The sequence below is a fragment of the Capra hircus genome, chromosome 27 (genome assembly GCF_001704415.2).
Source record: "Capra hircus breed San Clemente chromosome 27, ASM170441v1, whole genome shotgun sequence".
NCBI lineage: Eukaryota > Metazoa > Chordata > Mammalia > Artiodactyla > Bovidae > Capra > Capra hircus.
In genome coordinates this window covers 11,768,824-11,786,605 of record NC_030834.1, presented here as the reverse complement: position 1 = coordinate 11,786,605, position 17,782 = coordinate 11,768,824, and the positions used below count along the sequence as shown (strand labels likewise).

Genomic DNA, 17,782 nt, shown 5'->3' with positions numbered 1-17,782 from the left:
CTTCTCCAGCACCACAGTTCAAAAGCATTAATTTTTCATCTCTTAGCCTTCTTTGTGGTCCAGTTCTCACCTGTATATGACTATTGGAAAAACCATAACTTTGACTATATGGACCTTTGTCGGCAAAGTAATGTCCCAACTTTTTAATATGCTGTCTAGGTTTGTCATAGCTTTCCTTCCAAGGAGCAAGCATCTTTTGATTTCATGGCTGCTAAAAACCTTAATTTTTAGTGAAAATAAAGTGATAAACAATTGTGAACCTTCTTTCATATTAGCATTTTGTGGCCTGTGAATTTGTAAATACTCTGTGTATGTGTCTGTATATAAATGCTTTCTATAATCTGTAGAAATGTGTTCTCATAGTAAATTTTTCAGTGTGGCACAAAACATGTTTACTAATAAAGCCAAATATCTTTAGTTCCTTTGTAGAAGAAATCCCCAAATGGACAAATCTGTGTTCAATAATTGTTTTGTCTTATTTGGAAATGATTTAGATATTTGATAACTATCCACCATTTAATTTAACTTGGCAAAACTTTAAGGTTTCAGGTTACCAAAAAGATTTGTGGAAATTATTTCAAAAGTTCACATAAAATTTTTATTCTGCAGTATCGTATTTATTTCTCCTGTTCTCAATAATTATGTTTAGACTAAACACAAAACTTTCATGAGATGTTTTAACAAAATCAGCCATCATCCCAAGCTGTTTTTCTTGCTGACAAATTTCATAGCAGAGATAACATGAATTTTTTTTTAACCAATGAACCCAACTAGGATAATGTGCTTTGGCATTATTTTAATGCTGATAATTCTGAAGACATACCTATCCAACAAATTTAAACTAGGCTTTATTTACCAAAGATTTTCTCAGATCAAGTAAACCTGAAAAATATTTGAGTTAGTTTCTATCATATGTCTGAAAGTTGTAGGTATCCTTCATATATACAAGTGCTTTATTCTCTTAAAGCCCATTAAATAGAGCTCTTCTACAAATTAATTTTAGCAATACCATCTGAAGGTGGGTAGTACCATACAACACATATACATAGACACACACAAACACACAGACAGAGGCCAACAGAGACCTTATAGCTGTTGTTGAAAGATTTAGCCGTGAATCAGGTAGTATAAAAGAGATTTGATCCAAATTATATTTCTAACAGCTGCAGTAACCTAAGGTGACCTGTTCAGATGGCTAAAGCTTTTAATTAATATTTATGGAGAAGACCTTTAGGATTTTTCAGTTGCCTAAGTTTCAAAATACCTTTTATCCCTTCTGTTTTCCTTCTGATAAGAATCGCCTCCTTGAAGTTGGTATTTTAAAGAGATGACCTAAATAAGAGTTGCTGGAACAGAATTTCTGGTTTTTCAGAGATATGTGAGAGAAGGACAGTTGCTTTTAATTCCTGAGGATTTGGGCTGCAACTTAAATGATATCATAGGTCGATCCACCTATAAATCCTTTTGCAGGGGCTTTAGAAGGTTTTTCTTTCCCTCTGAATACATAGTTTTATTTTAGGGAAGCAGGCCTAAAAGTTTTTCTATCAGGCTCTGCAATGTGGCCAGTTTCTGACCACAGAGATACTTCGTAGCTGTCACCTGGGACAAACAGTAAATATTTCTGACAGTACTGAACAACTGCTTGGATTCAAGAGGTACCTGCAAAGAGGGCACAGAAGATATTTTATTTTTGGACTTCCCTGGTGGCCCAGTGGTTAAGAATCCACCTGCAGTTCAGGGGACACGAGTTCTCTCCGTGGTCTGGGGAGATTCCACAGGGCACCCAAGCCAGTGCCTGACTACTGAGCCCATGCGCCCTAGAGCTAGGGCTCCACAGCAAGAGCCAGCGCCACGAGAAGCTCATGCACCGCAGCTAGAAAGGAGCCCCCGCTGGCTTCAACTAGAGAAAGCCCACGTGCAGCAACGAAGGCCCAGCACAGCCACAAATAAACAGATTTTTAAAAGAGATTCTAGGCGCATCTGGAAGAACTGACTCTGGTGAGAACTGCCACCCTTAGGTGGCTTCTGCCAATTTTTCCAGGATCCCATCTAGAGGCCACGCGTGGGATTCAGAGTAGAGAGGGGAGGACCAGTAATCTACCAGAATTTAGCCTGGTTTCTCATGAATGTTTGTTAGTTTCCCTTGGCAGTTTAAGGGAATAATGTCGTGGTTTACCAGAAAATTCTGGTAAAGAACTCACCAACTCATCAAGAGACATCCCTGGTGGTCCAGAGGTTAAGAACCAATGCTGGGAAAGGCCCATAAGGGGGCTCCTTCTTTGAGAGTAGATATGGGGGTGTCTGTGAGCCTGTAAACTTGGTGGACTTTTGTTTATTGTGTTGTGGTCTCTTCAGAGTAGAAAGACATTCGGACAGAGGATTGCTAGAAAGAAGTGAGTGCTCAGAGGAGGAGAGAGGGGAGCTCTTACTGAGTTCCTTAGATAATAACAGTGCCAGCTTTGGGTTGCCACTATTTTCCTCAGCCTGTCGATTTGCCTTTTAAACGTGTATTTATTTATTCGGCTGCTTTGGGTCTTAGTTGAGTCATGTGTGGATTCTCTAGTGGTGTGTGGGCCTAGTTGCCCCATGGCTATGAGATCTTAGTTCCCCAATTACGGACTGAACCTGTGTCCTCAGCATCTTAAGGCCGATTCTTAACCACTCGACCACCAGGGATGTCTCTTGATTTGCCTCTTAATTTGAAGGCAGACATTAGGAGTTTTCCTCTTCTTATGGAGCCAAATCTCCGATCATTATTTTATGTGTTATTTTGTTAATTACTCCGAAGTTTGGACAGTCAGCCTTCTGACAGAGCCCTGGCAGATTCTGTTGTTTCTTGATGGTTTTCTCCCCTTGGTTTGATTTGTACTATTTAGCCATCTAATCCATCTGGAATTTATCCTGGTATATGCTCTGAGGTAAGGGTTGTATGTGATCTTTTCCCCATTGCCAACTAATTAGTCCTTCAACCACGTATTAAGTCATCTTCCCTTCCCCACTGTATTGTAACCTCCCCTTTATCATATAACAAATTCTTATATCTTACCTGTAAGACAAGGTAAGATATCTTACCTTTCTGGGCTTTTTGCTCTGTTTCACAGAACCAGGATATGCCTGTTTCTGCATAAATGTTTCTAAATGTCTTGCAGAACTAATCCCCTTCTTGACTTTCAGCTAGTCACTTAGCTTGTGTTTATTGGTGAGGAAAATGAGGAATGTGTTAATATTTGGCACTTTCACAAATTTTAACACTCACAGAAAGGACAGACTTCCCTTCTCCCTGCTTTGTACTGTAACAGATATAAAAGGACACAGTTTCCTTGAATTTCCACACACATGTAGTTTCAAAGCCAACTTATGGCAGTGAAACTTTTACTGTAAAAGGATAAAAGCCAGAAGTAACAGAAGGTTGCATACCATGTCACGGAATTTGCTTCTTAGCTTCCTATCTTTGTCTTTGAGAAACATGAGATTTTCAGCCACAAACACATGAAGTCCTGTGATGAAATCCCCACACATGTCCAGAGTGAGCCTTTTGGTGGAGTGGGTTTCCCAATTACTCTGGAAACCTTTATGTGGTTTCATTCTTTCTTCTGAGTACATACCCTTCTCCCATCCTCCTAAAATGACTCTCGGCTGCCCTTTCTAAGTGCCGTCCCAGTCTGTACCCTCTTACTTCTTTTCTTCTTCTTTTTTCAGTATTTATTTATTTGGCTGCGCCAAGTCTTAGTAATGGCATGTGGGAGCTTCGATCTTAGTCGCAGCGTGAAGGGTCTAGGAATCGAACCCAGGCCCCCCTGCATTGGGAGAGCAGAGTCTTAGCCACTGGACTGCCAGGGAAGTCCCTGTACCTTCTAACTTCTTAGTGACAATGTTTCATAAATGAAAATGGGGACATGTATTTGTGAGGATGGTGGATGGAATATTTGACATCAGGATGATCTTGGAAAATCTAGGCCATCTGATTAATGATCTTCTAGTCTAATAGATGGAGAGGTTTATTGGGGGAGGTTTATTCTATTTTGGAGGTAAGGTAGAAGAAGGGAGTCAAAACAGAAGAATAAATTGTATTCTATTTTGATTTCCTAGGTTCCCCAGGTTTCCCAAATTCCTTCAGCCTCCTTCACTCCAACCAGTCTCAATTGCAGTCTCCCCTCACAGGTTCATGAAGTAAAGTAGGTCTCCCAGATTTGGAGCAATGTGTATTATTAGAAACTTAAACTCATAAACAACTTAGGGTTTCAGATGGGTGTCTTGTCTAAGGTTCTGTGCGTGAAGCTGTCTGTCTTGGAGCTCTCTGACCTTTTCTAATATTTCATCTTCTGAAAAGAATGTAAGTTCCACAGAAGAAAACAAAATGTGCTAAATCAGTAACTCTGATATACCTGTTGAACAGGCTCTGCAATTGCAGTGATGTTGTTTAGCAGGAAAAACGTTTATCTATTAGGACAGGTATTTCTGAATTTAAAGATAGTTCACTGCTCTCAGTGGGTCTTTTGTGTTTGTTTTCAACTGTAGATTTGTGGTAGTTGGTGGAGGATCAGTGACAATGTTTTTGTTATTTTCCTCACATAGAACGGACTGATTGACCTAAGTCTGCTTCTATCTTTTGTACTCAACAGCTGTTTTTCTAGTACTCTTATATTCCAGTGAAAGTGAACTTTCTTATAAAGTCAGTAAACATATAGTCATGACATCTGGTGGGGATGAGACGAAAACCTCACAGAATGGGTTCTTCTATGATACTGCATGCTAAGTCGCTTCAGTTATGTCCGACTCTTTGCGACCCCATGGGCTGTAGTCCACCAGGCTCCTCTGTCCATGGAATTCTCCAGGCAAGAATACTGGAGTGGGTTGCCATTCCCTCCTCCAGGGGATTTTCCTGACCTAAGGACTGATCCCACGTCTCTTGTGTCTCCTGCATTGGCAGGCAGGTTCTTTACCACTAGCGCCATCTGGGAAGCCCCTCCATGACACTCAGTTCAGTTCAGTTGCTCAGTGGTGTCCGACTCTTTGCGACCCCATGAATCGCAGCACGTCAGGCCTCCCTGTCCATCACCATCTCCTGGAGTTCACTCAGACTCACGTCCATCGAGTCAGTGCTGCCATCCAGTCATCTCATCCTCTGTCGTCCCCTTCTCCTCCTGCCCCCAATCCCTCCCAGCATCAGAGTCTTTTCTAATGAGTCAACTCTTCGCATGAGGTGGCCAAAGTACTGGAGTTTCAGCTTTAGCATCATTCCTTCCATGACACTGCTGCTGCTAAGTCGCTTCAGTTGTGTCCGACTCTGTGTGACCCCATAGACAGCAGCCTGCCAGGCTCCCCCGTCCCTGGGATTCTCCAGGCAAGAATACTGGAGTGGGTTGCCATTTCCTTCTCCAATACATGAAAGTGAAAAGTGAAAGTGAAGTTGCTTGGTCGTGTCCGACTCTTAGCGACCCCATGGACTGCAGCCCACCAGGCTCCTCCATCCATGGGATTTTCCAGGCAAGAGTACTGGAGTGGGATCCCATTGCCTTCTCCGTCCATGACACTAGTTGCATGTAAACATCATAACATATATCTGTTCCTTTTCCCACTTCTCTGAAAGCTGGCATGGTGTAACTCTGTTGTGTTCTCCGGTAGGTCTGATTGTGATCTAGGTGGAATGACATGCTTTCTGGGGAAGTCAAACTTTGCTCTAGTGATAGAGAACAAAATAAATGAGAAAGTGGATCTGATGAGAGTTGTTCACCAGAGCAGAGCCTGGACAAGGGTCTTTGAGCAGGTCCCCTAGGTGGGATGCTTGGCCAAGTCTTTAATGAATGCAATCTGGATCCCTTTTCATCTTTCTGGAGCTCTTTAAGCATCTTAGCTGTGGACATAAATCCAGGTTTTCTGTTTTTAAAAACAAATGAGAAAGAGGGTTCTCTTTAGGATGTAATTTTTGGTATAAACGCATAGTATTAATATAAGTCCCTGGTTTGGACATGTTGGAGGGAGGTTTGAGATTCTGTAGCCTGCAGGTAAGGGATAACATTAGATCTTGCAAGGTTTAAGACTGTAATGTTGAACTTAACCTGAATACCTCAGATGCCATTGTTGGCAATGGCATTTCTTCGTGGGTGGAGTGAGGTACTCCTAGTTGAGACTTTGTAGCCCTGGCCAGGTAAGCAGGAAGCCAAGACTGCAGCAGCAGCAAGAAGCTGAGTGGAGTGTCCCACTGATGGAATCTCAAGCCACCAAGTGGCTGCGAGTGCTTTCTGCATTCTTCAAGAAGAGTACTGAAAGGTAGGACCAGGCTCCCGAGTCAGCCCCGTGTCACGGTTTTAGGCCGGTGACTGCCTTTTCTGCTTCAGTTACCTCATCAGCAAATTGAGGATGAGAAAACCTGCCCCACTCCCGGAGAATGTTGTAGGGATCAGAGGAAACTTGATTATGTAAGGTACTGTTATCATGGCCTCTTAGAGACCTTCTGCTCTTCTATATTCGAGAAGACAAAAGTGGAGGGTTGAGGGGGCTTAGCTCAGTGTGCGGGGTGAGACGAGACGATCCAGTGATGGGGCTGGTGGAGTGAGCACGCACCGGGAACGCCCCACTGCGCCGTGTGTTCCGTGAACAGGGTGGCTGTCAAAGCAGGATGGGGAGGGGAGATGGTCTACTGAGTCATCTATACTTCGTTGCCATCAGCTGTTTCAAGTCATATGGGTCAGTGCCTTTTCTCAGCCCTTTAGAGCCACTCCTCCGCTTTGATGACATTCATCAATCCGGCATGCGTGCGCTCAGTCGTGTTCGACTCTGTGTGACCCCATGGACTGCAGCCCGCCAGGCTCCTCTGTCCATGGGTATGTCCTTGGGATTCTCCAGGCAAGAATACTGGAGTGGGTTGCCATGCCCTCCTCCAGGGGATCTTCCTGACCCAGGGATTGAACTGGTGTCTCCCGCATCTCCTGCATTGGCAGGCAGGTTCTTTACCTCTAGCGCCACCTGGGAATCCCTCAATTTGCCATTTCCTCTAAATTGAAGTTAGGTGTATCTTTTGCTCACCGAATTTGTAAATTGTTAGGAAATACAGATAAGTTGATGGGTTTGCCTGCCCGCCGGCCTGAGCTTTGTCTTCTCTCAGTGGTGACCTCAACTCTGTGATTTCCCTGTTGCCACCCTGAAGCCACCCTCCTCCTCTCCTGGAACGTCATCTCATACACACGGCCTTCTCGTTTCACTGACCGTCGGAAAAGGTTTTGTTCACAGTAGCTGTTTTTCCTTCCTTCTGTTGTAAAAGGGTTCCCATTGTGCGTGGATTGCTCGCAGCTCCAATACTGCTTGAGTAAAAGATTTGTTGTTATGGTTTAGTTGCTAAGTCATGTCCGACAAATTGTCTAGGAAGGGAGTCGTGTTTGCTTGCCTACTGCACGATCAAGTTCAGTATGAGTTAAGATCCAGTCCTTAATGGGCTTCCCTGGTGATTTAGTCGGTAAAGAATCACCTGCAATGCAGGAGACCTGGGTTCAATTTCCTGGGTTGGGAAGATCTCCTGGAAGAGGGCATGGCAACCCACTCCAGTAATTCTTGCCTGGATAATCCCATGGACTGAGGAGCCTGGTGGTCGACCTGACTGAACGACTAAACTACCACCACTTTAATTAGGTTTAGGAATTCTTCCTGGTCAGGCCCCGCCCTACCCCAACCCCCCACCAGTCCCCGAGATTCCCCCAGTAGCTGTGCCACACAAATGGATAGTTGTTTGCCTGTGTAGAGTTGGCTTACTATATTATTCTATTTTTTACCAAAGAGACCCATTTTGCAGATTCCTCTGGGGCATTCATTAGTGGCAAGGCATGGGTGTCTGCCCCGGCCACCACTGTGGATGTTTCAAGGAGTTCCAAAGCTTCTGTGAAGGGCAAGAAGCAGAGGAAGGAAGAGAACAGATGGGCCCTTCCTGTGCTTCCGGTCATTTCCAAAACAAAGACATTCCATTTGCCGACATCTAGTCCTTGAAGCTAAGGGCGTAGCAGCAAAGTGATTTGATTTACCTTCTTGGTCAAACACTGCCCGTTCTTTCCAGAGTTATAGGAAAGCTGATGTATCAGCCTCATTATTTGTTCTTCTAGACAATAAAATTAATTCAAGCTATTGAATACTTACTTCACTGCTGTTCCCATTAAGTCCAGGAGTTTGCAGAGACTTTCAGAAACCTGAGCTTTTGTTTCTCCAATTTCAAGAAATTTCTGTATCAGCTTTTGTCTTGCTGGGGCCATCACTTGTCTGGTTTCCGTTGTAGGCTGGTTCAAAAGCTTGATTTTGCCAGCAAGAGTCAGGCTTTAGGAATTTCTGGCACCGTAGCCAAACTTAGAAGGTCTGTTTGTAAACTGGAATATTCCTTTTCTGCACATTAATTCAACACCCTACTGACAGTGTGGTCCGGTACTGATCTCTGGGCAAACGAAAATAAATCATAACTACGATGTGGCCCCTACTGTTTAGAAGCTTATGGTTCAGACGTGGGAAAGACATGTAAACAAACATGTTATGTGTAGTGTGTAGGATGACCTTATGTCCTGGGACATCCTGATGTATGCCTCTTGTCCTGGTGATAACTATTAATAGTTGTTTAGTCCCTCAGTAGTGCCCGACTCTTTTTCGACCCCATGGACTGTAGCCCACCAGGCTTCTCTGGCTATGGGGTTCTCTAGGCAAGAATACTGGAGTGGATTACCATGCCCTCCTCTGCGGGATCTTCCCAACCCAGGGATTGAACCCATGTCTCCAGCAATAGCAGGCAGATGCTTTACAACTGAGCCACAGTGAGAGTCTCTATGAATGTTTAGGGTATAGAGATGGTAGAAAGCAGGGAGAATTCCCAGAGGAGACACCTGCGCTGGTATCTTTGGACCTTCAAGGTCTGAGGGCTTGAGGTCAGGGTGGGGGTGGGGGGAAGAGTGTGCAAAACACTGCAGGCAAAAGGGAAATTGTTCCAGAAGCAACATTTAGTCAACTCAAGCTAGTCATCGTTCCCAAATTTATCCTGTGGAATAAATTCCCCAGGACACTTGGTCAAAATACAGATTTCTAGAACCTGCTGGTGCCATTTGGATTTGCATTAAAAAAAAAAAAATTTTTTTTTTTCAGTCCCGGTGCTTGTCTTTTTTTTTTTCTTTTTTTAATGTTTATTTGTCTGCACTGGGTCTCAGTTGCGACATGTGGGATCTAGTTCCATGACCAGGGATCGAGCCTCAGCTCCCCTGCACCTAGAGCTTGGAGTCTTAGCTGGTGGACCACTGAGGACCTCCCCTGGATTTGGATTTTTAAAGAAGGGCCACAAATGATTCTTGGACACAGTAAAGGTTCCGAACCAATTCTGTAGGGATTATGGCTACGACTATAAAGGGCTGGAGCAGAGGAGAGTAGGAACAGCAAGGCTAGAGTAGGAGTCACAGATCAGCCAGGCAAGGGTGACCTGGGCTGGAAAAACCCTCAGAGGTAGAAGCAGTTGGGAGACATTTACAGAGGATCTATGAAAAATGGGGACTGCAGGAATCATAATGGAATTGCAGAGGAATGTCCATCCTAAAGGAGATCAGTCCTGGGTGTTCATTGGACGGACTGATGTTGAAGCTGAGACTCCAATACTTTGGCCACTTGATGAGAAGAGCTGACTCATTTGAAAAGACCCTGATGCTGGGAAAGATTGAGGGCAGGAAGAGAAGGGGACGACAGAGGATGAGATGGCAGGATGGCATCACCGAGTTGACGGACATGGGTTTGGGTGGACTCTGGGAGTTGGTGATGGACAGGGAGACCTGGTGTGCTGCGGTTCATGGGGTCGCAGAGTCAGACACGACTGAGCGACTGAACTGAACTGAAAGGATTCGAGAACATTCAGGAGTAAGAATGAACAGGACCTAGTACATAACAATTACTGATGTATATTTGTGTGTGCGCTTAGTTGCTCAGTCCTGTCCAGCTCTTTGCGATTCTCTGGACTATAGCCTGCTAGGCTCCTCTGTCCATGGGATTTTACAGGCAAAGAATACTGGAGTGGGTTGCCATTTCCTCTGCCAGGGGATCTTCCTGACCCAGGAATCAAAGCCACGTCTCCTATGTCTCCTGCATTGCAGGCAGATTCTTTACCCACTGAGCCATCACGGAAGCCCACTGATGTATGTGGACAATATCATTTCCAAGCAACAAAACGCTTGTGTCAGATCGAGGAACCTGGGGAACCTTATAATCTGAAGGGTTGTGTGGTGAGCCATAAATCTAAAAATACAAACAATGGGAGAGTGTTGTGGCATATTTCATGTAGACCTAAAAAAACAACTCCTGCTTATTTCTTTGTAGTCTCCAGAATGATCAAAACTGTTGTGTTTATCTCTGGGAGCTGGATGAATTGTAAAGTATCCAGACACCCCAGCCCTCTTGTCTAGACTTCAGGCCTTCTGTTATGGTTAAGACCCACCCGCCAGGCCTTATCTTGCATCATTTTTTGCTTTTGTTCTTGTTATCAAAATGTGTAAGGCAGTCATGATTCATCAACAGTATGCTATGCCAACCCCTTTCAGGGGAGACGTCTGTCTGGCAGTGTCAGCCTTTGCTCTTAATTCTGGAGCTGCTCTTTCTGTGGGAACCTGCAACTCTGCAAATTAAGGGTAGGATAAGAAACGTCTTTATCCAGGCACGGAGATCATGAAGTTGAGGCAACCCATTTGCTTGGTGCATTGGTGACTCGGAGAGGCGCCGTCCCTAAGCTGAATTCCTGGAATGAAAATGAAGAAAATCCGAGGACAGCTCTACTTATTTCCCTCTCCCTTCAAACATACAGAATTTTTTTTTTTTTAATTTGAAGGCTGAAATCACCAGGCCTGTTGACCGACTTTCGAAGCAGCAATCGGAGTCAGAAACCGAATCAGAAGTTATGAAAAGAAAGCCTCAAAAAAAAAAAAAAAAAAGGAGAGAATGGGAAACGGATCAGGCTATAATTTGTGTCATTTAGCACCCTTTACCCAAGACCTGGCCACGGCGCGTCCACCAGTGCGGACTGGGGAGCTAAAAAAAGTATCGAAAAATTCCAGCCCTTGGCTACTCTTGTACCACCGCTGAGGGATCTGACGGGTGAGGGTGAAAAGGCTGACATTTTCCACGCCGTTCTATCAGAGAGGGGAAAACGCCGTTAACAGCGGCCTCAAAAGTTGGTTTTGGGTTTTTTTTTAATTACAATAAGAGGCTGAACTTCTCTGTGAGCCCGTATCACCAACGCCATTAAGTCGCAGTAGCAAGATGAAAAAATAAACAGGGAAGGAGGGACACCCAGCGTGCGCGGACTCGGAAAAACGGGAAGCCGGCAAAAACCGTTGACGGCGCCCGGGTCCTTGGCCCGTCGTCGCCTCCGAAGTCGCAGCCGCCAAGCCCCTTCCCCCGCAGCGCGGGCGCGACCACTGCGGCGCGAAGGCGGGGGGGGGCTCGGCAGCTGAGCCGCGCGCTTCCGAGGCCCCGCCTCCGCCGGCGCCCCTCGCCGCGCGCGCGGGTGGTACGGCCCGAGGGGGGCGGCTCCGCGGCAGCTGAGGCGCGGCCGGCCGGCCGGGAGGCGGGAGCCGGGAGCCGGGCCCCTCGGAACGCAGACGCCTAGCCGCCGGGCAGCCGAGGCCGAGCTGCCGACCCGGGCTCCCCTCACCCCACCCCGAGGAGGCCCCAGGAGGGGCTTCGGCGCCGCGGCCGCGCGTTCGGGAAGGAGGACGAGAAAGGAGCGGCGCGCGGCCGGCCGGCTGAGAGGAAGCGCTGCGCCCGCGCCCCCGACGGCGCCCGTGAAACCACATCCGCGCCTCCGCTGGAAGCGCGTCCGGGCGCCTGTCACCGGGTCCCTCCATCTTGAAAGGGAGGAAAAAGCGCTCTCCCGTCCCCGCTCCCCTCCTCCCAGGAGCCGGGGCCGCAGGAGCCGCGCGCATGGCGTTCAGCCCCTGGCAGATCCTGTCGCCCGTGCAGTGGGCGAGATGGACGTGGTCCGCGGTGCGCGGCGGGGGCGCCGGAGAGGAGGAGGCCGGAGGGCCGGAGGGCGACCCCGAGGACGAGGACTCGCAAGCCGAGACCAAATCCTTGAGTTTCAGGCAAGTACACGCGTTGCTGCCGAGATTCGGACGCGCTGCCATCCATCCATCCATCCGCGGCTCATTCTGTGTGCGCGCGCGCGCGCGCGCGCGCGTGTGTGTGTGTGTGTGGTCGCCACCCGCGTTAACTGTGTTCATGGCAGTGCTGCCGTCCCTGCCCGTAACCAGGTCCCCGCTGTGCAGTCGGAAGTTCAGGACGTTGTGCCCTCCCGCCGGGTGCTTTCCTCCCCTTGTTTCAGTGTGAGCTTTCTGAACCTAACCCAGAATCTGCAGTCTCTCCGCATCCCCGTGTGCCTCAGTCCCTTTCTCTAAGCTTCAAGACCCCAGCCCCCGCCCCTGCACAAACACACACACACACGCACTGTCGTGGATCGCACCCGCTGGCACTTGGGGCCCTCCCTACGGGGAAGAAGTCGCTCCCAGGCCTTCCTGGGACTCCCTTGTGTCCCCGAAAATGCATCCTTGGTGAAGAAGGTCGCGTGATGCAGGGCCCCCTGGCCGCTGGGGGAGAAACGGTCGTCTCTCCTGAGCTGTCAACCCGTGTGATTGCGGGAGGCAGGTGACAGCGTCCTCGGCCTCTAGCCGGGTGCCCTGCAAACAGGTAGAGAGAGGCCTAACTCCAGAAAAAGGGCATCGAGGCGAAAGCTGGCTTCATGATTTTAGGCTGAGAGGGGCGATCTGAATTTTTAAGCCTCTGGCAAAGGGCTTTTGTGAGAAAAGGAGTCTGTTGAAAGGGCTTTTGGGGGGCTGTCAGAGGGAGGGAAGGATGACCTCAGAAATAAACGTTGCTGGAGAAAGGCCCGGGAGGATGGAGGAGATTTCAGGCAGACGGAAGCTGGAGGAGGGCGCTGCCTCAGCACTGCACCCCCCCTCCCCCCCATCCCGGGCCAGTCCACACTGAGGAACCCCGCGCGGGGTGCGAAGTTAGCAAAAAATACTGGACCTTGTGGAGATGTAGCCTGTAAAGGGGTGTCGGAAATACCGTTGAAAGTGGTAATTCCTCATTTTTCCCCCTTGGCAGCTCGGATTCTGAAGGTAATTTTGAGACCCCTGAAACTGAAACGCCCATCCGATCCCCTCTCAAGGAATCCTGTGAGTCGTACCTCGGACTGGCAGGCTCCGGGGCCAAGACCCAAGGTAAGGAAAGACTTCCCTTGTTCTGCCTTTTTTTTGGCTGCTGCTGTTTCAAGTTTGAAAATGTAAATAAGGGAAGGAAAAGTGTTAATGCAGGGCCATTTTAAAAGGTGGGGGGTTGTCTCCTTACTCAGCAGGAGCTGTTTGAAAGCTCCTGGCATATTTGAAATGGTTTGTTTGTATTTTTCCAAGTGTGGAAGCCAGAATCTTTCTTCCCTAAGTAGGCTGTACATTTTGCAGTATGAAATTATCATTATCAGAACATTCCTGCTGGGCCATAAAAAACAAAAATGTGTGTAGTGATGTTCGGATGGAGGTGTGTTTAGATTTGGCTTCACACATTTCTCAGGCCTGCGCATTTTCTCCAGGGTGTGGCTGGAGACAAGAATTATAGGTAGGAGTTGAATTTTTTTAGACAAGGAGGAATCTTAAGAGGCGGTGTCAAAGTTCTCCAGCGCCCCCGCTTCCGCCAGGGATGGTGGTGAGCCCCAGTCCACCCAAGAAAGCCTGGCATGGAGACGCCCTTCTGCTCTCAGATCCCAACCTTGAGCCTGCATTTCATCTGCAGAGGCTGCTGCTGTTCCTCTCGATTAGTGGAAACCGTTTTTGTCCCACAGCCAATTCTGAGTAAAATCTCACCTGGCCTGATCACAGGCAGTTAGCTGTTCAGAGTGGCTGTGATTCAGCAGTGGAAACAGTCCCCATCTCTGCAGGCTAGCGTCGTGGAGGGAGACGGGCCTTTCAGAGGTTAAGCAGAATGTACCTACCTGTCAGCTTGGCTTCCCTGTTGGCTCAGCGGTAAAGAACCTTTCTGCAATGCAGGAGACACAGGTTCGATCCCTGGGTTGGAAAAATCCCCTGGAGGAGAGCCTGGCAGCCCACTCCAGTATTCTTGCCTGGAGAATCCCATGGACAGATGAGCCTGGCGCGCTATAGTCCTGGGGTCACTACAGTCCTGGGGTCACAAAGAGTCAGACATGATTGAAGTGACTTAGCATGCACGCGTGCACCTGTCAGCTTTGGCCTAAGTACAACAACAGAGAAAAATGAAGCCAGGGAAGGGGGAAAAGAGTTGGGGGAGGGTTGGTAGGAGGTGCTGAAGGCTGATGGGGCTGGGGAACCTGACTGATTAGGGGACTTGAGCAGACTCCTGAAAGAGGATTGAGGGGACATCTGCGCAGTTTCTTGAGGAGAACTCTTCTAGCAGAGAGGATGGCTCCTGGGAAGGTCTGAGACAGCACCAGCCTGAGGCAGAGGGGTGGGGAGGGAAGTGCCCCGGGGCGGGCAGCATGTTGGAAGTCAGGGAGGAGGCTTGGTGGCTGTAGCAGCCGGAGTCAGCCAGGTAGGGGGCTTTCTGGGTCCTGTAGTCACAAGGCATTCATTTTTCCTTCTGAGTGAGATCAGAAGGGCTGCCTTTAAAAAAGGCCACAAACCGGGCAGCTTAAAACAATGGAAATTGGTTCTCTCTCTGTTCTGAAGGCTAGAAGTCTGAAATCAAGGTGTTGGCAGGGCCAGGCCCCTTCCAAAGATTCTAGGGACAAATTCTTCCCTGTTTCTTCTGGCTTCTGGTGGTTGCCAGCGATTCCTGGTGTTCCTTGGCCCGTGGCAGCAAAGCTCCCATCTTACCTGGTCAGCTTCTCCCTGTGTATCTCTATCTCTTCATGTGGCTTTCTGAGGAGGACACAAGTCATTGGGTTTAGGGACCACTCCAATCTAAGTTGACCTCTTAGGTTGATTACATCTGCAGAGATAACGACAGTTGAGCCTTGAGCAACATGGGTTTGAACTGTGCAGGTCCACTTGACACAGATATTTTTTCACTGAGTATGTTCTAGAGCAGGGGTCCCCAACCTCCAGGATCTAACACCTGATTATCTGAGGTGGATCTAATGTAATAATAATAGAAATAAAGTGCACAGTAAATGTAATGCAATTGGGTCACCCTGAAACCATTCCCCATCCCCTACCCCAGTCCGTGGAAGAATTGTCTTCCATGAAATGGGTCCCTGATGCCAAAAAAGTTGGGGACCACTGTCCTAGAGTACTACATGGTCCACGGTGGGTTGAATCCAAGGATAAAGAAATGTGGATATGGAGTGTTTTCAACTGTGCTGAGTGGTTGGGGGTAGGCACCCCTAACCCCCACATTGTTCAGGGCTCAACTGTTATGTCCAGATAAGACCACATTCCCAGGTGTGGGGAGTTAGGACTTGAGCTTGTCTTTTGGGGGGAATATAGTCCAACCCACAGCAGGGCTTTGAACAGAGGGACAATGCTCTCGCTTCCTTTTTCAAAGGATAGCTATCTGGAGAAGGCACTCCAGGATGGATGTCCTTTTCCTGTGTTTTTTTCTATCTGCAGTGACAAAGTAGAGCCAACTTTCAGTTACCCTGTTACCTGATTTTTGATCGGGTCATGAATTTATTCTCCCAACGGTTATTATATTTCCTTGCTTAGCAACTTCCTCAAAGGTCACCTGGGGAGGTCACAGGAAGTCCGTGCTGGATTTCGTGATGGAGCTGGACTTACTGGGGAAATGTTACCAGCTTTTTGTGATTTGGTTTTGCTTTCAATGGTGAGCTCCAGGGACTTCCCTGACAGTCCAGTGGTTAAGACTCCATGCTTCCAATGCAGGGGATGTGGGTTTGACCCCTGGTCAGGGAACTAAGATCCTGCATGCCACATGGTGTGGCCAAAAAAAATTTTTTTAATAATAAATGGTGAGCTCCATACTGGGCTGCCCTGCTGAAAATTCCCTCAACTGGCCCTGGGCCGCTTTTTTACCATGAGTTCAGGCAGAGACTGCATGGGAACAGGCAGGTTTGCGTGTTAGAGGACTTGTGTGTGCCGCTTGGCTGGGTAGCGGTCTCCATAACAGAAGATGCCGCTTCATAGCTTCCCCTTTCTTCTCTCAAGATTGGCAGATCTGAAGGGAGATTTGAAAGCCTGAGAGAGCTATTCTGTGGCCTTCCCCTCAAATTTAAATAAAGCTCACAAGACAGTTTGAAAGCCTCTTTGAATTGCTCAGCCTGGGCCGCCTGCTTCCTCACCATCCTGTCAGCTGGTGGTCTGATTCATCCTGACAGATTCTTCGCTAATTAAATGGAGGCCAGTATGGCCCAGGCCCTCAGAACCACAGAGACCCAATTGTTTGGTCCTTCCTATGCCACTGACTCATTTTTACAAGTTTTGGTCACTTACGGCTCATACTCTCTTTTCTCGGTCTCTCTAGAATTTTCCTTTTTAGAGAGTCAAGGACCAAGAAAGGGCTTTCCCAATGGCTCAGCAGTTAAGAATCCGCCTGTAATGCAGGAGACGTGGGAGATGTGGGTTCCGTCTCTGGGTCGGGAAGATCCCCTGGAGGAGGAAATGGCAGCCCACTCGAGTAATGTTGCCTGGAAAATCCCATGGACAGAGGAGCCTGGTGGGCTACAATCCATGGGGTCACAAAGAGTCAGATGCAGCTGAGTGTGGATCAGGAAAGCTCAGCGGAGTAGCTCAAGATTGTGGACCATGCAAGTGGCAGGCTTAGTATAAACTGGGGAAAAAGCACTGCATGTGAAGAAGTCTTGCCATTTAGTGTCTTTAAATAACAGGATGATTCCCCATCAACCTGGCAGTATCCTGCCCTCTGGGGCTTCTTCTCCCCAACACCAGTCCTTGTCGAGGGTTCTGTGGATGGCCTTGTTATGCATACACAGTGAGTGTAAAACTACAGCCAGGGCACAGATCTGACCAGGGAAGATGTCAGTGGGTAGAAATTCCTGGAGTCTAATGCTGAAGTCTAACTTCTCAGCTGGAAGGCTCTCTTTCTAAAAACTGTGGTTATTCAACTGCTGATAAGGTGGTGTGCATTCTCACTTTTGCTCAGTTGTGTCTGATCCTTTTGATCCTGTGGACTGCGGCCCACCAGGCTCCTCTGTCCTTGGGATTCTCCAGGCAAGAATAATAGAGGAGCAGGTTACCATTTCCTCCTTCAGGGGATCTTCCCCAACTGGGGATCAAACCTGCATCTCCTGCTCACTTGACCGGCAGATTCTTGACCACTGCACCACGTGGGAAGCCCCCTAATAATACGATTAGTCTTTGATGCAGGGGAACAGCACGTGCAGGTCATGTAAGACTGTCTTCTGGCAGGATGCTCTATAAGCTCTGCAAAGGGTGTTTAAGTTGCTGATGTTACTGTTCTTTCTCTTTGCTGGGAGATGTATCAGTAAGGAGACATCACCTAGGAAAGGACGTTTGAGAGGTACAGTCTCAAGTTTATCGTTTTTTTGTTTGTTTGTTTCCAGTGCTGATGGACTGTGGTTTTGTCCTGTGTTTTAGATTATAAAAGTGAAAGCTGTAGTGGCTGTCCTCTGTTAATTGAACCCTCCCCCAGCCGGCACACACAAACACACACGCCTTTGTTTACAAATTGTTACCTTTCTTTGAGAGAGGGAATTGTAATTCACACTGAAGCTCTTTATGCCCTTGGAACAGTTATCCTGTTTGATATGTTGATTAGATGACTAGATACACCAAACACATAAGGTAGTTCTCCAGAACAGGAGAGAGATAAACAGGGT

The 17,782-nt window shown here is 47.7% G+C and overlaps 1 protein-coding gene across 8 annotated transcripts in view; it reads left to right on the top strand.

The window, feature by feature from the left end:
• Positions 1-17,782, top strand: part of TACC1 (transforming acidic coiled-coil containing protein 1) — a 124,608-nt gene that overhangs the window by 52,022 nt on the left and 54,804 nt on the right. For 4 of the 8 annotated variants that reach the window (XM_018041902.1, XM_018041897.1, XM_018041900.1 and 1 more), the window contains exons 1-2: positions 11,538-12,080; positions 13,102-13,217. In XM_018041902.1, the coding sequence (XP_017897391.1) occupies positions 11,920-12,080; positions 13,102-13,217 (277 nt within the window). In that variant the 5' untranslated portion in view covers positions 11,538-11,919. Of the gene's footprint in view, positions 1-11,537; positions 12,081-13,101; positions 13,218-17,782 lie in introns of those variants that run through there. The other 4 variants (XM_018041896.1, XM_018041901.1, XM_018041899.1 and 1 more) reach the window with 2 other exon arrangements.